This window comes from Mustela putorius, unplaced genomic scaffold (assembly GCF_011764305.1).
Source record: "Mustela putorius furo isolate JIRA1106 unplaced genomic scaffold, ASM1176430v1.1 tig00003845_pilon_pilon_pilon, whole genome shotgun sequence".
NCBI lineage: Eukaryota > Metazoa > Chordata > Mammalia > Carnivora > Mustelidae > Mustela > Mustela putorius.
In genome coordinates this window covers 1,344,628-1,366,957 of record NW_025421998.1, presented here as the reverse complement: position 1 = coordinate 1,366,957, position 22,330 = coordinate 1,344,628, and the positions used below count along the sequence as shown (strand labels likewise).

Genomic DNA, 22,330 nt, shown 5'->3' with positions numbered 1-22,330 from the left:
AACACTTCTGAGTTTATTTCCAACACAAGGACAATCCCCTACAAACCAAAACACGGTCATCACCCCTGGGTTATGAATGTCAACAAAGTCCTATCACAGAATCCTCAGACCCTATCCAAGGTCTGCACTGGCTTAGAATCTGATGTTGTGCTGAGTTATTCCATCTCTTTGGTCTCCTTCGGTCTGGAACAATTCTTCATACTTTGACTTTCGTGAACTCAACAATTTTTGAAGATTACTAACCAATTATTTTATAGATTGTCTCTTAATTGAGTTTTGTCTGATGATTAGATTCCGGTTATGCGTGTTCCACAGGAACACCACAAAAGTGATGATGCTGTTTCTTCTGTCTGCACTTCTTTTTAATGGACTATTTTTTAGGGCGGTTTTAGGCTTATGGCAAAATGCTTCTCTTTGTAAATAAAGTTTTACTGGGACAATGCCACTCCCATCTGTTTATGTGTCGACCATGGCTGCTTTTTATTACAGCAGCTGAGGTGAGTGGTTTTAACAGAGACCATATGGCCTACAAAGTGTACATTGGATATTTTGGCCCTCTGAGAAAACCTTTGCTGACTCCCACTCTAGTGACCAAAAAGACTTTTTATAAAACTACAGTAATTGGGCGCCTGGGTGGCTCAGTGGGTTAAGCCGCTGCCTTCGGCTCAGGTCATGATCTCAGGGTCCTGGGATCGAGTCCCGCATCGGGCTCTCTGCTCAGCAGGGAGCCTGCTTCCTCCTCTCTCTCTCTGCCTGCCTCTCTGCCTACTTGTGATCTCTCTCTGTCAAATAAATAAATAAAATCTTTAAAAAAAAAAATAAAAATAAAACTACAGTAATTAAGACCTGTGATATTAGTGAATGGATACACCAAGAGCTGGCAAATTTTTACTGTTATGAATGTAAATGTACCCATTTTAAAAGATAATCTCACCCGAACAGCAACTTGAAAATTAATTTCTAACCTGTGTAAATCTACAGATACACTGGATTTTGAAGACATTTATTACAAATATACACAAAAAAAGAAACACATTTTGATGAATTTGCAAGAACTGACTGACACCAGAGAAAACAGAAATCAGCATGACAAATTTCATTAAAAATCTGTCCTTATTTATTAGATAAAATTAAGAACTGAGAATTATCACTAAGCCAACACAATCAACAACATCATTCTCCCATTTCTGACCTATATCTTCATAAGGCATATGTTTCAAATGTGATAAGCATTAAAACAAATATAAAACAGACTGCACTCAAAACCAAGCCTTTGAATCATTTGAAAGCCTTTGAAAACCAAAACATTTCATGAAGTGTTACCTTTCACTAGAATGAAGACCATGGTAAGCAGAGACGGTCTTTTTAGTATATATTATGGTCTACTGTATCCCCCAGCATCTATAAGACGGCCTGAATAATACTTGTTTTTTACTTTTTTTTTTTTCCTCAGCTTTATTGAGGTAAAATAGACAAATTTCTATTTGGAGAAACTGTATACCACAAGATGATTTAATATACATTTATCTGGGGTAATCCGAACGCGGAGGAAAGGCTTGGGGGGTTCAGGGGCAACTAGCAGACAAAATGAAAGTGAAGATGCTGAGCCGGAACCCAGACAACTATGTCCGTGAAACCAAACTGGACTTACAAAGAGTTCCAAGAAACTATGATCCTACCTTACATCCTTTTGAGGTCCCGCGAGAATATGTAAGAGCTTTAAATGCTACCAAACTGGAATGGGTATTTGCAAAACCATTCCTTGCTTCTCTGGATGGTCACCGAGATGGAGTCAATTGCATGGCAAAGCATCCAAAGAGCCTGGCTACTGTCCTTTCTGGGGCATGTGATGGAGAGGTTAGAATTTGGAACTTGACTAAACGGAAATGTATCCGTACAATACAAGCCCATGAAGGTTTTGTATGAGGAATATGTACTCGCTTTTGTGGGACTTCTTTTTTTACTGTTGGCGATGACAAAACTGTGAAGCAATGGAAAGTATATGGACCAGGTTACGGAGAAGAGGAAGAACCATTACATACAATATTAGGAAAGACAGTGTATACAGTAATTGATCATCACTGGAAAGAAGCTGTTTTTGCCACATGTGGACAGCAAGTAGACATTTGGGATGAACAAAGAACAAGTCCTATCTGTTCAATGACCTGGGGATTCGACAGCATAAGTAGTGTTAAATTTAACCCTATTGAGACATTTCTCTTGGGAAGTTGTGCTTCTGACAGGAATATAGTACTATATGATATGAGGCAAGCTACTCCTCTGAAAAAGGTCATCTTAGATATGAGAACAAATACAATTTGTTGGAATCCTATGGAAGCTTTCGTTTTTACTGCAGCAAATGAAGATTACAACTTGTATACATTTGATATGCGTGCACTGGACACTCCTGTAATGGTACATATGGATCACGTGTCTGCGGTGCTTGATGTGGATTATTCTCCCACTGGGAAAGAGTTTGTGTCTGCTAGTTTTGATAAATCTATTCGTATCTTTCCTGTGGACACAAGTAGAAGCAGGGAAGTCTATCACACAAAGAGAATGCAACATGTTATCTGTGTAAAATGGACTTCTGACAGCAAATATATTATGTGTGGATCTGATGAAATGAACATTCGTTTGTGGAAAGCTAATGCTTCTGAAAAATTGGGTGTGCTTACATCACGAGAAAAAGCAGCCAAAGATTATAACCAGAAGTTGAAGGAGAAATTTCAACATGATCCTCATATAAAATGCATTGCTCGTCACCGACATCTACCAAAATCTATCTACAGCCAGATCCAGGAACAGCGGATCATGAAGGAAGCTCGCCGACGAAAGGAGGTGAATCGTCTCAAACATAGCAAGCCTGGATCTGTAGCAATTGTGTCAGAGAAGAAGAAACACGTAGTGGCAGTTGTGAAATAATACTTCGTATTCCTACCTATCCTGATGTATAATTAGTTGTTATATTTTGATGTGCAGACTGTGCAAATAAAATAGTGGTTCTAGAATAATGACAAACAGCTCAGTTACATGTGTAGAACTGAAAAACAGTACACCTGAAAAACTGTCCTGAAAGATGGCCTGGTTGGTAAGACTATCCAACATTTTATCCTTGATCTGCTTACTTATTTCATTGAAGAATACAGTATTGCCAACTAACATGTTTATTACTGCTAGAAATTGCAGATATACTTTGATCTATTATTGTAGATATACTGTACATTTGAATTTACATTTATGACCAAACATCTCTTTTGTTACTTTTAGTATTACTTTGGGTAATTATTGCAATGATTCTTCCAGTGATTACATATAATGTGTGGAAGAATTATGTCAAAACTTTCTTTAATTCATTTAATTTTCTGTGCTTTATTTGTATTTGGCTCTTTGAGACTTTAAAGATAATCAGGTTGCATTTATATAACTTTTATAAATAATCATAATTTATGGTCAAGTTAAGATAATAAAACATCTTTTTCTCAGTGTTGTAAAAAAAATATATATATATACATTTATCTGTTGTATGAATGAACCAAGACTTGTAAAAGTTAAAATAAAGCACATCAGACTGTAGTGTTTTCACTAAATAATGTTTTAGTGCCAACAAATAATTTTATACTACTAAAATTTTTAAATTTAAAATAGCTTATACAACCTCCCATTATTTTACAATTTATATTCTTTGATTTATCATGTATAACTGCACGGCAGTATACATGTGTGATTTAAAAATAAATATACACATGGGAGTTTCTAGAATTCTGTAGTGATGGAACATATGATCAAAAAGAGATCACTCCCCTGTAGCAGAGGAACTGAAAGCCTAACTAGTTAACAACGAGGAAAGAATTAAATTGAGAGTATATATTCAGAGACTTAAAAAACTTAAGAGTAATTTTATGTCTATTCAATCTAACTTTTGGAATGGATTTGTTTTCTGTTTTTAAATTTCATTTTTCTGATAATTAATTTGTATTGTGTTGTATTTTACAAACTTCCCAGTCTGATATATATTGAAAATTTTAAAAACAGTTCTCCACCAAAGGTAATTTCAGAAGCACTGCTATAGAGAATGATCAAAACACAAATTTGATCATAATGCTTCCTAAATTTATTTGATGACTCCCCAAGGGCCTGAGATGACAGGCTTGATGATCTGTCTACAACCCTCAGGGCCTTTGCACTTCTCCTCCTTTCCCCTCAAGAATACACCACACTCACTCTAAATTCATGGCATGAATTTGATTTCCTAGTCCTGAACCCTCACTGTCCAATTCAGCCAGACCCTGATTTCTTATACCAAATTCCTACTCATCCTCCTGGTGGTCATTTCCAGAAAACTCTCCTTGTTCCTTAAGCCTAGGTTGAGTGCTTGTCCTTTTATGCGTCCAGCACAGTACCTGGCACACAACAGGTGCTTTTTTTTTTTTTTAAAGATTTATTTATTTATTTGACAGAGAGATCACAAGTAGGCAGAGAGGCAGACAGAGAGAGAGAGAGAGAGAGAGAGAGGGAAGCAGACTCCCTGCCGAGCAGAGAGCCCAATGCGGGGCTTGATCCCAGGACCCTGGGATCATGACCAGAGCTGAAGGCAGAGGCTTTAACCCACTGAGCCACCCAGGTGCCCCCAACAGGTGCTTATTAATTCAAGAAACATTTTATTAAACAAAATCTATGTTCATGTCACCACACATGCTGTTTCCCCCAAAGTGTTCTATACTTCTCTTAAAAACATTTCATACTACTGACAAATAAATGCATATCTATCAGCTTCAAATATTAAAGAATAAACAAAACAAATGATAATTTCTAAAGGGAAAAAAAGCCCTCAACTACTATCAATCTTCCCTTTCTTGTTTCCATTTATGAAACATTATTGGCAACATGTCCAAGTTTTGGAATGAAGAAAACACACATTATTAACAACTTTCATCTCAAAATTACTTTCATATGACTGCTTTAAAAGGGAATCCTTCATGGGATGCCTACATGGCTTAAATGGTTAAGTGTCCGACTCTTGATTTAAGTTCAGGTCGCGATCTCAGGGTCCTGAGATCCAGCCCTATGTAGGGCTCTGCCCAGGCATGGAGTCTGCTTAAGATTCTCTCTCTCCATAAACAAAAAAGGTTGGGATCAGGAGGGAGACAAACCATAAGAGACTCTTAATCTCACAAAACACTGAGGATTGTGGTGGGGGGGGTAGGGAGAGGGTGGTGGTGGGGTTATGGACATTGGGGAAGGTATGTGCTACGAAGTATGTAAACCTGGCAATTCACAGACCTGTACACCTGGGGCTAATAATACATTTATATGGTGATAAAAAAATAAAAAATTCTCTCTCCTGTCCCTACCAACCCCCGACCCACTCCCACGAGTGCACGCACTCTTGAGCTCTCTCCCCAAGAAAACAAAAACAATAAACGGAATGCCTCTTTCTAAACCCTTCTGCCCTAAAACAGAGGTTTACCGATTAACCTAGCAAAATAAACTACAAAAAGTAAACCTGCTGCTATTTACCCTTGGCCCAAATACTTCAATGTCAGTGAAAATATTTTACACTGACAGTAAGTGAAAAAATGAGTCCTGAGTTCTGAACCCAAATGATGTTATAATTACAGTCTCGGTACTTTAAGCCAAAGAGCACTTCACACTTTTAAGGAAAATCACTGAAAAGTCTGAATGTATCCTACTTCTTCATCTATCAACATAAAGAAACAGCACAAAGTAATTTATAAGCAAAGGTTGGGTTTCCCACATTTTTCAGAAGTCAGTCAGGTACTTATATACATTCTATAATTCTATATTGCATTACAAATTGTTCTTAGTGTGAAGTTACTAAAACTTCACAAAGCACAGATAAGATTACTACTTTATAATCGTCAATGGTAGCAATGCTCTGACAAGATTACTGCTAGGTTTTGAGCAACCAAAAAAAACTCCTCAAAAAACAAAAAACCCAACAACAACAACAACAAACCCCCAAAACAAGACCCCATCAATATTCTGGCACTATACACTTTTATCTTTTTTGATTGAAAAAGAAGGTGTCAATATGTACATCAAAGACTTAAAGATGTAATAATATTAGAGACAGTTGAAACTTATAAGAATAAAGGGCAATTGACTACTTCTATTGGAAGTTTGGAAGAAAAGGAGAGGAAGGGTAAAATCTAAAGTATTTCTGGAGTAATACAATCTTAAACTTTTACTTTCCAATCCAAAAGAAAGCAACTGCTAATTAGGTAATTTTAAAAGTACTCACATATATTTTTCTATGGAAAGTTAAGTTGTTTTGCTTAACAGCATTCTCTAAATATTTATCAACTGATAGCAGGGAAAGTGGACCAGAATGTGCCAGCACACAAAGGGAAGACAAATTGTAACAAACTGTTAACACATCAAAGATGGGAGAACCTTGGTAATTCAGCCAATGTTACAGGAAATGACAAATTCTAACTGTATAGGTCACCTCCCACATCAATCAACAAGTAAACAGCTTATTTTACTTAGTGCTTAACATACATTAAAAAAAAAATCATTATGGGACTTTAGTAAAGATCTGATAATCGATGAGAAACAAGTGATTTAGCCACCAGCAGTATCCAGGAAGGATAGTATCTAATTTTTGAGGTGTACTCAAAAAAGATTTTGAGTTCCTAATCGTATGTCTCACAAATTCCTCAACTTAACTGAATAGTTTTTTAAAAATTCCTTGATAACCCGGAATCATAACGAGCCACTATTTTTCTGTTCTCAGAAGCTCTTCTGAATCCGGGGCAGGTTTCCCTGGATGCAGTAGCCCTAGACTATGGAACTCTGAATTCTCCTAAAGTTGTGTTTTAGCTTTCTGCCTCCTGCCCTCCCTTCATAGTTGTCCCTCATTGATCACTACTGCCTACGTGCTTGCCTTCAGCAGCATCCCTTCACCCCTAAAAATTGTTTGGATGCACACTACCAGGCTTACTGCAACTAGATATAAAGTAAGACTTCGGAAGATGGCGTAATTATTCTCTTGAGCATCAGATGCATAACAACCTGTAGTGCTAGGACCTTGCTTTTCTACTGTGGATGTTCAAAGGTATGTTTTTTTTTTTTCTGTGTTTTTATACCTGAATTCCTGATTCTTCTTTTTTTTTTTTTTTTTTAAGATTTTATTTATTTATTTGACAGAGAGAGATCAGAAGTAGGCAGAGAGGCAGGCAGAGAGAGAGGAAGGGAAGTAGGCCCCCTGCTGAGCTCGATGTGGGACTTGATCCCAGGACCCTGAGATCATGACCTGAGCCGAAGGCAGCGGCTTAACCCACTGAGCCACCCAGGTGCCCCTGAATTCCTGATTCTTAGAGCCTTTAACGTTTCCTTATCTTCTGCCCCATCTGGCTGAATCTGGACAATTAAATGGAAATAATGAATCTGATATTGTTTAGGATCAGGGCCTGGCCATAGAAGGAAATCTACAAATTCTAGTCTCCTCCTTCCTCTTTGAGTGTGCTTAATATTTTAAAATTTAATATTGTAAAATTTGACCTCAAAATAAATGAATGTTACTGCATTATTATTGGAAGCCTGTGATCAGGAGAGTCAGGAACTAACTAAAGAAATGAAGGACATCTGGCCTGACCAAGGCAGACACTTGGGAAGCTGGCAAAGGAGTTTTATCACTGCCATCTTCAATTATTTGAAGAAATATCTGCAAAATGCCTGTTCTCAATCCCTACTGTTTAACAAGGGCTCAAAAATGTTTGTGTACCAAGTGCTTCTTCAAGAGAGCAAACCAGGCACAAAGAGAAGTCACAGGATAACACATTTCAGTACAAAACAAGAATGAATTTTAAATGCAAACATCCAAAAATGACCCAGATTTCCATAAGATCACTGCAAGAGCTTAAGCAATGGCTAGTGGCTGGGTAGTTTTGAAGGGATTTTTGTTAACTGTGGAAGAACACACTAGAGAACCTTTCCTCATTCTTCTAACTCAATGAGACACGACACATTTTATACAGACAACCGCAAACGGTAAGTTCTCATTTCTGCCTTTCACTTTCATACTGAAAACAAATCCTAAAGAGTACTGGAAAAGTATGGAAGCAACATAAGAGCCACACAGTATCCATAGTTATTTGTTCAACTTCAGGGACAGTATTTATACAGCAATTTTATCTATCAATTAAAGGCTTTAGATAAGAAACATTTTAAGTGATAAAAATTATTTCCTTTTCAGAGCCAGAAACTCACAATTACATCAACAGCACCATACACATCGTAAACCCAATGTCACGAAAAGGAATTGGGAACTATCCTTACTTTAAAAAAATATCACTTTGAAGATGAATCATGCAACATATGGACACTGACAGAGCTTGAGAATCCAAGTAAATGAAAGAGGAGAGGAAGGAAACTAATTATAAAAAATTGATTTCAGCAATCTGTAGGAATGTAGGAACTCCAAGACAGTTGGATACAACCCCCACTTAGCTAAAGAAAACTACATGAAAGAACAATCAAGACAAGTAGAGAAAAATCAGCTACAATTACCAAGTTGTTACCTTGTTAATGTCAGTTACTCCTCACCTCCATGGGAGGAGGAAAGAGGTGAGTGGGATGTTTTAGTTTAAATCAAATACTGCATCAGTTTATTTAAGAAAAAGTACTACTGATAAAGGCTCATTCAGGGTTAAAAATAATCAGATAACAAACGTGATTTTTTTCCCCCAAACTCCAGATGTCAACTTTCTATGTATTACTTTCGGTTTAATTTCATAAAAGTGGGCAAAAAAATGACCCGACACCCCTAAAGAAGCAGACATATGGTTTGTTTGCTGAGCATTCCTTCTTCTCGTGGGAACCACCCTCTCCTTACTCACCGCATTACAACAGGCCTGCAAATCTGGATGCTCTGCCTCTCTCCAAAGCGGACAAGAGACCCAGACTCGCCAGAGTGCTCCTTTCCCCGAGCTAGTAAAGACTGGCTCTTTCTGCTGAGCTGGGAAGAACTGAATCTGGAGATGAAAGTGGGAACCATGTGAAGAGTTGACCAACAGAATGAGAGAGAACCAGAGCTGAAGAAGGGAGAGAAAAACACCAACATTCTGTCTTGCCCAAGACAGTCAAGGGTTGTGGGCGTGGCTCACTTTGCTGAGACTGTCTTCAGCTCAAGGTCATGATCCGGGGTCCAGGGATGGAGCCCCACGTTGGGCTCCCTGATCATCGGGGATCATGCTTCTTCCTCTCCCACTCCCCCTTGTGCTCTCTCTTGGTCAAATAAATAAAATCTTAAAAACAAACAAACAAACAAACAAACCCACCTCAGTCTAAACAGGATTTCTAGCTGTTATGGTTCAGAAGGGAAGTTTCTCACTGCTTAATTGCAGAATGAAGATGAAGGTAACTATGACTGTCTTTAACTCTGCTTCTGTAGTAGTAGACATGTGGAAGAATTAAGAAAAGATTTAGCTTTTATTCCAATTGTCCAAAAAAGCCCCATGGCAAACGAGAAAAATTAAGCAAGGTAACTATGACTGTCTTTAACTCTGCTTCTGTAGTAGTAGACATGTGGAAGAATTAAGAAAAGATTTAGCTTTTATTCCAATTGTCCAAAAAAGCCCCATGGCAAACGAGAAAAATTAAGCAAGGTCTTCATTACAAAAACAAAACAGCATTCTCTAGGAGAAAATCTTTGCAAATCACATATCTGATGAAGGACTGCCTGCAGAACACACGAAGAACTCACAATTCAATAATAAGATAGATAACACAATTTAAAAAACAAACAAACAAACAGGAAAAAAATCTAAGTAGACATTCCACCAAAGAAAATTTGTGAATGGTTAGTAAGCACATGAAAAGATGCTCAACACCATTAGTCATTAAAGAAATGCAATTAAATCAAAACGAGATACCAATTTATAACCACCAGAATGGCCATAACAATTACTGAAAAGACTATAACCACTGTTAAAGATGCAGAGATAGGGGAACTCTCAAACACAGCTGGTAGAAATGCAAAATAACACATAGCCACTTTGGAAAACAGTTTAGCACCTCCTTAAAAGGTTAAACATAAATGTACCATACCACTAAGCATTTTACTTCTAGGTATATGCCCAGGAGAAATAAAAACATATGTCCACACAAAGCAGAATTATTCATAATAACCAAAAAGGGGAATGTCCATCAACTGGTAAATGGATAAGCAAAATGTGGCATTTCCATAAAATGGCATACCTACTGTTCACCAATAAAAAGAATTATGGACACCTGCCACAACATGAGGAACCAGAAAACAAACAAACAAACAAACCCAAAGACGACTTATGGAATGATTCAATTTATAGTAATGCCCAGAAAAGGCAAATCTGTGGAGACAGAATGTACATTAATGGTTGCCTGGGGCTGGAGGTGCGAATGGGGATTATTGACTACAAATGGGCAAAGGGATTTTATTGAAGTGATAAAAATGCTTTAAAACTGGATTATGGTGATGTTTACATAATCAGTTACTAAAAATGACTGTAAATTTAAGCGGGTGATTTTTATGATACGTAAATTATATCCCAAAAGAGTTAATTAGAAAAAATGAAATAAGAGACTAAAGAAAAACCTTGATCAGACCCTGCATCAGAGGAAAAACAGCTACTAAAGACACTGGGTGGCAGCTAGGGAAGGAAATCTGAATTTGGGCTACATATTAAATGATGGTATGGCATTAATACTAATTTCCTTATGCGTTACAATAGCATTAGGGTTATACAGGAGAATGCCTTTATTCTCAGAAGATGCAAGATGAAGTATATAGAGGTCAAGTTTCATGAGGTCTTCAGCTTTCTTCCATAAATAGTACAGAAAAATAGAAACATCTAACTTAGATGAAGCAAATGGGGCTAAATAATAACTGGGAATTGGGAAATACAGGTTTACAATATAATACTCTATTAATTTTTTTTATAAGTTTGGAATATTTCAAAATTCAAGGCTGGTGAGGTGGGAAAAGAGTACTCTCATTTTAAAATGTAACCACATGTAAAAGATCACCAATGCAGTTCTCTATGCATTTCAGAAAAAGGCCTATAGTTGAGCTATAGAGATCGGCCTCTCTTTATGAACATACAGATAATAATAGGGAACAATGGGAACTAAAGTATAAGATAATTATGCAGAGACTTAGCAAGTTAGAGCTTTATATGCTAATACTAACCAATACTTTTTGAAATAATCATTGAAGACAAAGCAACATAGTAATTTGTTGGTGCGGAAATATTTAAGTTATAGGTATATCCAAGAAAATATTGTTGAATGAAGGTCAATTTTCCCACCCCAAAGAGCACCCATCCCACCTATAACTCTTGGCTGACATAAAGATCAAATGAGATCTTGTACACAAGAGTGCTAAGTTTCAATTTTTAAAATCTTAGGCACTTGCACTTGGTACCTTCCGGGTAAGAAGAGGAATACAAACATAGGATCAAACCTAACATCTTTTTTGGTTACTCTTGTGTATAATTGGTGTTTCTCAATTTTGTAGTCAACACTGCACCAGCAAATCTTCAAAACATTGTCAGTGTCCACTATGAATGATTCCCCTTCACTCTCTAACTTAGGCATTTTGTCTTTCTATTTGTTATGCCACAATTTTTAACAGTATGCTTTTAACAATTTAAAGTTATAACAGTTTGAACCTCATCAGACACACTAATATAAAACAGAAATCTTGTTATGAATCAAAAGCAAATTTCACCTGGAAGTTTGAACAAAAAGCCACCTTTATTATAGCTTTTACAATAAAGAAAACATTCTTGGAATTGGGCCTCAAAGTAAAATATCTAAGAAGAAAAAGACATGATATGCTAAGATGTCATTACTTCACATACACAGGGCAGCTTAGACAAAGTATTCTAGCAAATGAAAGAAGACAATCACACCCACTGGGATGGCTGTAATTAAAAAGAGGGATTATACCAAATGTTGGGGAGAAGAAACTGGGAAGGAGGAGGAGAAACTGGGAAGCCTCATAGACCCATACTGGGTCAGTAAAATGGTACAGGTGTTTTAGAAAACAGTTTGGCAACTTCTCAAAATGTTAAGCATGGACTTACCACATGACTGACTAATTCCATTCCTATCTATGTGCCCAGGAGAAATGAAAACACATGTCCACGCAAAAACATGTACATCAATGTTCATGGCAGCATTTTCCACTGTAGGCCAAAAAGTGGAAACACCCAAATCTGTCCCTCAACTGATAAACAAAATGTGGTACATCTATTCAAGGGAACATTATTCAGCCATAAAAAGGCATGTACCACTGATACATGCTATAACCTGGATGAACACTGAAAACATGCTGAGTGAAAGAAGCCATACACAAAAGACCACACATTGTATGATTCCATTTATGGAATCAAGGAATGTCTGGAATAGGAAAATCTGTACAGATGGTAAGTGGATCAGAGCTAGAGGGAATCAGGAGTGATAGCTAACAAGCATGGGGTTTCTTTTTGGGGTCATGAAAATGTTCTTAAATCAGACAGTAGTGATGGTTGCACAACTCTGTGACTGTACTAAAAACTACTGAATTATACTTTAAAAGAGTAAATTTTATGGTATGTGAATTATGTCTCAATAAATCTGTTACTTTTTAAGTCCAGCCCCTCCATTCCCCCCAAATAAGCAAATGACATAAAGACAATTCACAGAATAAAAAACATAAATGACCAGTTGCTGTACAAAGAGTTTAAACAATTGTACCCAAATAAACTTAAAAATAAATAAATAAATAAAGACAAGAATGAGCTTTATGATCTGAGCCAAAGCAAAGAATAAGAAATAAGCAGAGCAACTGATCAAGTTTTATTTATTCTGAGGGATCAAGAAAGCTACTAAAACCCACTAGCAGCAAACAAGAATAAACGAAGTAATAGACACAGAGAACCATCTCAGTTGTAGCATGCAGACACAGAAACAGGAAGACCCTGGAGACCAACAGGGTAGTGGGAAAGTTACCAATAATTCAAGCATTAAGACTAGGACAACTGAAGACCTCGGGGAATGGGGATTTTCTGTCACAGACAATATGTCTTACGCAGAAGGTTAGGGGAAACAGGGATATGGTCCTCAGCCTTAAAAGGTGGGGGTAGGTGAAGTAAGGGGAAAAAAAATATGAATAGAAAAAAAAGCCTCCTCCCCAAACTTTGCCATCAAGGTGCCATCCATGTACCAGAGGGTGGGATGTGAGGGTCTTCAAGGCAGGCAGTCCCCACACCCCGTTAAGGCCGAACTGCAAGCCAAAGAGGCCACATGACCCAAAGAGAAAAAGGCAACGCAGGTCCTTGTGCGAAGGAAAAGTGGAGATGGCCAAATGACCATGGACCACTCACCTAGTGAGTGAGAGCTCTTCAACCTAGGGACAAGAAGAGATTATTGGACACCCTACCTATCCATGTTCCCGGGCCAGTGAAGATGGACGATAGGTCAAGGACTAAGACTTGTAGGGATTTCTGGGGAGGAGCTCCTCAGTATAAGGGGCAAGAAATTAATAAATATCCTGCCACCCAGCACTCTTGTGGAAGGAAATACTTAGAATGACAAAGACAACAGGATGTGGATTGGGAGTTCACAGATGGACCTAGATAATTGTGAAATTATAAGAATCTATATAGAAAGTATGTTATTTAAACTTCCTGGGTGACTTAGATGGCAGTGAAATGAAAGTACCCTCTAGAACTTGGGAGACAGCACTGGTGTGTGTCCACAACTGACATGTGGATGCCCAACACTTGATTCCACACAAACACATCGCTTTCAGCTAGAGGACTAAATCTTTGAAAATGCATTGTGGAGAAAGAACAGGTGATCCAGGCTCTACAAACTTGTCAGGAACCACCCCACATCTGTGTACTTTAGGTCACCTCCATGGATAAACTCATCTAATTACAAACCTGCCTTGCCATATAACCTAAAGCCCCAAGAAGCCAAGCCATAAACACATCAATACAAGGTAAGCCTAATTTATCTGTTTACAATGGAAAGAAACCACTTGAGACTGCGAAAGCCTGGAAAGACACCCTTAGATCATCACAGACCCACGGCAGCTTTAGCCTAGAGGAGAAAAGGAGGTCACCCTGGGGCATCCATGACTGACTGAGAGAAGATTACAATGAAGTTTGACAAAACTGCGTGGCAACATAAGAAAGAACAAAACTTGGGACCGGATGCATGAACTGGGAAACTACAGATCAGTCCTTACCTTGCTTATCTTTGTACTTTGCCCACTAGGAAAGTCCATTTTTCCTGCCTCTCACCACATGCATCTCCATTTATAATTACAGAGACAGTGAAGGACTGCAATCTTTGAAAGTCACTTCCATATCTACATTAGTATCTAGTACAATGTATATCTTTGTATATCCACAGGAAAAAAATAATAAAGCAACCAGCATCTCTTATTAAAGACACTGTTAAACTGTAGTTTAATTGTCCTGGAGATATTAACTGATGCGGTTAGATAGGATAAACAACTGGAGGCATAACCATTGGAAAAGAAAAGACTGAAATCTCTGCAGGTGAAAGCATAGTATCTGAGCCTAAAAGAAGCAATGATGAAAGTAACTCAAACACTGAGTTTAGCAAGGTAGCAGGAAAACATGCAAAAACCTGCAATATTAATATACATGAGTAATAACCAGAAGATATAATATATAAGAAAATTTTATTTATAATAGCGGCAACAACACAGCAACAAAGATAAAATGCCTAGGAATAAACCTAACAAGAAACGTTCAAAACTGGTATGAAGAAAACTATAACCATTCTGCAAAGACATAAAAGTAGTTTTAAGAAAATGAAAAGACATTGTTCGTTCTAGGCTAAGATGTCTCCACACCATCAAGAAATTAGTTCTAAGTTAAATCATAGGTTTAGTGCAATCTCAAAAATAGCAATAAGCTTTTTAATGAATGGACTTAGATAAACTGATGCTAAAGTTCATATGGAAAAGTAAAACATGCATGAATAGTAGGGAAAACAATGAAGAGGACGAACTATAATGGGGACTAGTCCTACATGGTATGAAATAATATACAACACCTCTATGACTAAACTGTTTGATACTGGTGCATGAATAGTCAGATAGTCCAATGGAATAAAATACACCCAACTACATAGAGAAATCTAGTATACGATAAAGGAAACAAAGATTTTCTAAAAATAAATAGCACTGGGACAACTGGATAGCCATGTAGAAAATGGTAACATTATATCCATTCCGCACACCATATACAGAAATATCCTCCAAATGGATCAGAAAACTGAATGTGGAAAAATGAAACCATACTGAGTATTAGAAGGCATGGGTAAATTTCTCTATAACTGGAGGATAAAGAAAGGCTCTCTGATGATAACTAAAAATCCAGATGTAATACATTTAAGATTAATATATTTGATGGGACAGCTGGGTGACTAAGTTGGTTGGGCATCTGCCTTCGGCTCAGGTCACTATCCTAGAGTCCTAGGATTGAGCCCCACATCGGGCTCCCTTCTCAGTTCTCCCTCTGCTGCCCTCCTGCCTGTGTGCTTTCTCTCTCTCAGTGAAATAAATAAAATCTTAAGAAAAAAAATTGGGGCGCCTGGGTGGCTCAGGGGGTTAAACCTTCTGCCTTCAGCTCGGGTCATGATCTCAGGGTCCTGGGATGGAGCCCCACATTGGGCTCTGCTCAGCGGGGAGCCTGCTTCCACCTCTCTCTCTCTCTCTGCCTGCCTCTCTACCTACTTGTGATCTCTGTCAAATAAATAAATAAAATCTTTTTAAAAAAATAAAAGTGGGCAAATAACATAAACAATTCTTTTTTAAAATGTAAAAAATGGCATTTAATATACAAAAAAAGTTCAATTCACAAATTAAAACTACACTGAGATACCATTTCTCACCTATTAGATTGGCAGAAATTCAAAAGCTTGGCCATACACTCCATTGGTGAGGCCATGGCACTCTTAAACACTGCTGGTAGGTATTCAAAATAGTATAGCTCCATTAAGGAGCAGAATCTGGCAAAATCTAATAAATCTTATATATGCATTTATCCTGAATATTTACTTCCAACAATACAAGGACACATGTACGTAAAGATTTTCATTATAACGTCATTTGTAATTGAAAAATACTGGAAATTACTTAAATGTCCAAGGATATGGGGCACTTCGGTGGCTCAGTCGGTTAAACATCTGCCTTTGGCTCAGGTCATGATCCCAGGGTCCTGGAATTGAGCCCCAAGTCAGGCTCCCTTCGTAGCAGAGTGTCTGCTTCTTCTCTCTCTCTGTCTACCACTCTGCCTGCTTGTGCCTCCCTCTCTCTCCAAATAAGTAAAATTAAAGAAAAAAGAAATGTCCAAGCACAGGAAACTGGTTGAATAAACCATGGAGTACTATGCAGTTAAGAAAGAAATTATTGGGGCACCTGGGTGGCAAAGTGGGTTTAAAGCCTCTGCCTTCGGCTCGGATCATGATCCCAGGGTCCTGGGATCGAGCCCCACATCAGGCTCTCTGCTTAGCAGAGAGCCTGCTCCCCATCCCCGCCCCTCTGCCTACTTGTGATCTCTCTATCAGATAAATTTTTTAAAATCTTTAAAAAAAAAAGAAAGAAAGAAAATTATTTAAATTCACGTGTATATTTTTTTCATGTAGCTACTGAATTTTTAGGACTTAAATACTTATTAAGTTGCTTAGGCCTATTTAATAAATTAAACCGTTAGGTGTTTTTTTGACCTAGGGATGCTGCGAAACTATTATTGGTATGATAAGGACATCATGAACTAAGAAAGTTTGGGAACTTCTGGTAAAGGCCTGTGAAGACTTTTAAGAGTGTTATTTATGTGTGTAGTTATGAGCTTTGCGTGTAGTTACTATGGATTGTGGTCAACAAAATTTAATGAAGGCACTGCCCATAGTGGTAAAAGTGCTATGCTGGATTTTATGGCAGCCCATAAAAAAGGCAACCAGTCCAGTCTCGAAAGTTGTTGGAAGTTTTTATTTGCTGGTTTTTCAGTTTCTTGTTTTTAGATATGAGATCAAGAGAAAGAATCCAATCCAGACACAGTTTCTGGAGAGGCATAACCCACAGTGAGTGCTGGAAGACAAGCAGGCATACACCAGATTGGGGTAAAGTGGAATGGCTACAACTACAAGAAGAGGAAATGGGGCACCAAGAAAACGCTAGCATTCTAGAAGTTTGGTCCTGCTGGAACAGAATATCCTCGAAGAGGAGAGATGAGGCTAGAGAGTTAGGGAAAGAGCAGATCTTCAAAGTTTTGTATGTGAGATTAAGGATTATAGGAGTTTGGATTTTATTAATAGGCAAGAAGGAGCTACGAAAGGGCTTTAAGCAGGGGAGTGTCACAGGACTGCTCTAACGAAGAGTGGAGAACAGAAGAGTGGAGAACAGATCCGGGTGGGGTAGGCAACAAAAGGCTAACGAGCTGCTGCAGCAATCCAGAACAGACCTAGACAGAGTAGCTGAACTACAGCACTTGCAATCAGTAGTGGGCAGTCTCCATTTTCAACGAGGAACGATGCTAGCTACTCAACTGCATCAGGAAGCAGAGGTCCTGTCCTTAGATGACTACAATCATGATCTTTGTGGAAACTGAGGGATCTCTGCCCACCCTTCATGATGCATCTGGGAGTAGAAGTCATTTCATAATCTTGCTATGTTTTATTCTCCAACCTGACATTGTCAAACCTGATACCTAGTTCCAGTAAGTGAATTCAGCAACCCAGTTGGATCCCAGACATCAAAGGGATTATGTGTGTCAAGCATTAGGTCTATTCCATCTAACAGGGAACTTTAACTGTGAAGGACCTGGAGAATAGTATCCTAATAGTTTATGTAAGCTTGCTGGTTTTGGCTTGTACAGACTACCCTCTTGATGCTGAGGAATTGTACCTTAGGTATAATTATATCAAAGATTCAAATTCTCTTCCAAAATTTACTCACATAACTCTTAAAACTCACAGAGCTTTACTTTCACTTTTTCTATATTGTAACCAAATCCTCTGGAGTGTAATAAGGTAGTATGAAAGGTGTCTTAGAAAAACAAAGAATAACTGTTCCTAATGGGGGCTGGGGAATGAGCCATTTTTTACTCAGAGCTACATACTTTAAAAAAACAAACAAACAGACAAACAAAAAAACACAAGAGATGAACACATCCTTCAAATTAAGCCCATTAAAAGTGCATTTTCCCCCCAAAAAACAAAAAAGCAAAAACAAAAAAAACCCAAAACCACACAGGCTTGGGAAGAGTAAAGAGAGTTGACCAGCACTGAATAGCAATCAGACCCTTACAAGAACTCTGCCACTTTTTTTTTTTTTTAAAGATTTTATTTATTTATTTGACAGAGAGAAATCACAAGTAGATGGAGAGGCAGGCAGAGAGACAGAGAGGGAAGCAGGCTCTCCGATGAGCAGAGAGCCCGATGCGGGACTCGATCCCAGGACTCTGAGATCATGACCTGAGCCGAAGGCAGCAGCTTAACCCACTGAGCCACCCAGGCGCCCCGAACTCTGCCACTTTTAAGCCTCTATATTAAACCCAAAGTGAAAATGATACCTGGTTTGAAATGATAAAAACAGATCCAGGATACCTTCACCTCTTCTACATTCTTCCCAATTCCGCCTCCCAACATTCCCCCACCACCTCCTTTAGTAAAGAACTAAAAAACAAGGTTTCAGGAGAGATCACCATAAAATGGATTTTCCATGGTCCTCTCCAGTAGGGATTATTCAGGTATTTCAGAGCAAAAAGCAGTAATCTACTGCTTGAGTTCCTGACATTCTACTCCTTCAGGACCCCTATTCCAACAACACCCAACCACTTCTTCACGGCACACCCAGGCAGATGAACACCGCATCTGTAGGCACTCACAATAGAAACAGCAGTAACCCTAGGGCCTACTGGATGGCCAAGAGTGCTGAGATCACTGGATTCATGTTCCTGAAGCTCAGCTCAATCAGAAACTTGTTTTTCCTCAGCCTTTTAGGATTAACTGCAATATGCAATGCTCTCAGAAATCGGTACTTTCAAATCCCAACTCTCCTAAATATTAGTTTCCGGCCTCCAGCCAACAGCTTCTCTTAGCCTTAGTAAAGTACAGAAAAGCTACCTATCTTACAGAGGGACTGTGGAGATGAAGAATAATATAACTAAAGGTCTTATCACAGTGTTTGGCGGGCAATCAATGTTATATGGACTGTTATTACCAAGAGGGTTGCTGAATTAAAAAAGAGATCTCACCTCTGTACAGTGATATTGCTAAGAAACTGCAGGCCTCCCTCTCCTTAGTGTCTAAGAGTTAAAACATTTTACAAAACAATAAAAATCACAAACTTTCTCCCTACTACTTCCAAATCATAATATTTTTCCTCATCAAGAGTTCATACTATTTTAAAAATGCCTGTTCTTGCCACCCATTCCAAAAAGTGATTCCAGTCCATTCATGTATATCCTGCAGACACTGAGCTTTGGAAACAAGTGCAGGACCACCACCAGGCATGTGGAGAGGAAAGAAGATAACAGCACTTTTTTGGGGGGACCTCTCGGAAGTGAAAACAACCCAACCATCTATAGACAAAAATTATTCCCCCACACAAATGGCAGAAAAGATCCTTCCCTATAATTGGCCCTTCTTTTCCCCTGAAAGCCCTGCAAAGAAAGGGTTGTATGAAACTACTTTAAAATAAGTGATAAGATGGCTGCACATTCAGCAGACACACTAGAGAACATCAGGATCTTGACAAAGAAATGTGAAAGTGGCTACTGGTAAATCATGCCAAGGTCATATCAGGATGTCAGAGGATTTCCTCTACCCCTGGGAGAAATAAGCCACTAAAAGCAATTCCGCGATGTATCGTGTTTTCCAAACAGTGGTGACTTCTAATTTCCTCTTTTGTAATTAAAATTACTGTATGGCTATCAACCCCAAACATAAACTTACTATCACTAGGAAATCTCTTCTTAATAACCCTGGATAAACATGTTTAAGTAGTTAAGTACTGAAGACTGGAATACAAGCTATTATAATGCCCAATCACAATATCCCAAATATAATTTTAACCTTTCAGAGGAGGATAGTTTTGGAAGGACAGCCAAGGATTCTTCGTAAATTGTCCTTTTCATCACGTTAAAAAACATTAACACAAAGCAAAGTCTGTATGTGCCAAGAAACTGGGACACAAACAAAAAGCCAACAAAATAAACGATTCCTGAGGCAATTGTGGGGTCAGCTACACGTTCATTCATTCAGTGAAGAAATATGGGAATAACTTCTATGTGCCAGTCATCACTTATGAACACAGGGATGCATAAGACATAGTTCCTGGCCTCAAAAAATGTAGTCTAAAATTAACGTCTGAAGAGTCACAAGAGTCATTTTACAATAAAATTGTATTAATAGACATAGAAATACATAAACTAGTAAAATACATTTACATATATTAATAAACAAGCTGAAAAAAAAAAAAGACCCTCTACTGCAAATTTACTAACAAATTTTGTTATCCGAGTCTGAAACATGACTAAAGTTGTAATGTACTTTCAGGACAAAAATTAACTAATGACACACGTTTTACGAAGGCCTCCTCACGCCCCGCCCCTCCCCCCAACACACACCAAACACAATTTGTAAATTGGGTGCTTTTCAGCTTGACACGCAGGGCGTGGCACGGGAGTTCTCACACAACCCCAAAGACACCTGGATAAGCTCTCACAAGTCTGGACATTCAGGTTTCTCAAGCAAAAGCCAGTTAACTCCCTAATTCTCCTTAAACCTTGAAACAACACTGCCACCTCTCTGTGCTGTCATCCCTGCCCACTTACACACATACACCCAGACTAAAGCATACAAATCACATCTTCCACTCCCGGAAAACCGTAAGGAACAAATCCAGAGGAATGACCCTCTCACTCAAAAAATATCTGTATTCTCTTCCTCGCTTTAGAGGCTAGATTACCCTAATATGACTAAAGCTGTGCAGTTCAAAGCTGAGCATCTAATGACTTCAGTCTGAAGAAGCCATTCCTTTAACTAGCACAAAACCCTGGCGGAGATGCTTAAAAAGCAACTGCTCTAGTACAGGCGAGGAGTGGAAGAAAGGGAAGGAGGGGAGAGGGGCGGAGTGAAGCGCGGGGACTGCGGCGGTGGCGACGGGTCCCCCCAGGTCGCGGGCACCGCCCAGGCGGGGACCTCGGCGCGGCGGGCCAGAGATGCAGGGTGACCTTCCGACGAAGCCAACTCAAGGAGGTGCTGGGCTCGGAGGACCGAGCCGCAGCCGCCGGCTCTCGGGGGTGCACTCGCCCGCACAGCAGTGAACACCGCGCCCCGGATTCCAGCCCGGGCTCGTCCAGCAGCTCGTTCCGGGACAGAAGGCGGGATGTGCAATCTCGGCGTCCGGGCCCTGAGCCTGGGCCTCGGCCCGCCGCCGCCCGGACACACCCCCGCCGCCGCCGCCCCGGCCACCCCAACCCCTCCTGGGGCGGCCCGGGCAGGCATCGCTCACCTGCACCGCAAGCCGGTCCTCCGCCCCGCGGGTTCTGGAAGCCGCGGCTGGGCTGGCCTCGGCCGGAGAGAGCTTGGCCCTTGTCGTCTGGGAGGCTCCCCGCCGCGAGCGGCAGAAGGACGAGTCCGACGGGCGGCGGCGGAGCCTTGGCGGCAGGAGGAGGAGGAGGACTCGGGGTGCTCCGCTCTCCGGAGATCCACCCTCCTCCTGGCCGCTCTGCAGCAGCCGCCGCAGATCACTTCCGGGGCGCTGGGGGAGCGGGGCGGGGCCGGCTGGGGAGCAACTTCCTGTCCGTGGGCGGAGAGGAGGTTGTCGGGGGCTGGGGCTGGAGAACAATGGCCAGGAGGGCGCGGACTTGCCGGCGTCTACCCGCTGCGTGCTGAGAGCTGGCTGCGCTGCCCTTCGGACCGCCCCATCCCCGGCTTCCCGCGCCCGGCGAGGTGGACTCGCCTCCCGGGGTCCCGGGAGCTGCCGCAGGCCTCGCGGAGGTTCCCGGATCTCGGCGTCGGCGCCGCGACGTCCTTGTCTCTCTTCTGGGGACCAGGAGGGGGTTCTCGGGGAAGGAGGGAAAGCGGAGGCCGCCATCTTGCTTTCGGGGGCCGCCGCTCCCCCTGGTTGTCCCAGGGTGGAGGCCGCTTGTCCCGTGGCCGGGGTTTTCCCGAGTGGGGCTGGCGACGTGGCTCGTTGCGGGCGGAAAACTTGGAGATGGTTTGGTCGGTTCCCTGCCCTGGCCGGAGGGTTCCGGTAGCCGCCCTGGGCCTCGGGTCTAACTGCTGATCCCTGGAG

At 40.2% G+C, this 22,330-nt stretch overlaps 2 protein-coding genes across 2 annotated transcripts in view; one reads left to right on the top strand and one right to left on the bottom strand.

Moving 5' to 3' along the window:
* The window catches only part of RALA (RAS like proto-oncogene A), a 75,756-nt gene extending 54,079 nt beyond the window's left edge, over window positions 1-21,677 (bottom strand). Inside the window, exon 1 of the mRNA XM_004739349.3 lies at window positions 21,545-21,677. The gene's annotated coding sequence lies outside the window, so the exon portion shown is untranslated. The remainder of the gene's footprint in view (window positions 1-21,544) is intronic.
* LOC106006436 (DDB1- and CUL4-associated factor 13-like) lies at window positions 1,573-3,161 on the top strand. Its single transcript, XM_045089529.1, is given in 1 exon segment — window positions 1,573-3,161. A coding segment is annotated over 1 exon segment (1,338 nt). The 5' UTR covers window positions 1,573-1,587; the 3' UTR covers window positions 2,926-3,161.
* Window positions 21,678-22,330: the final 653 nt, after the last annotated feature.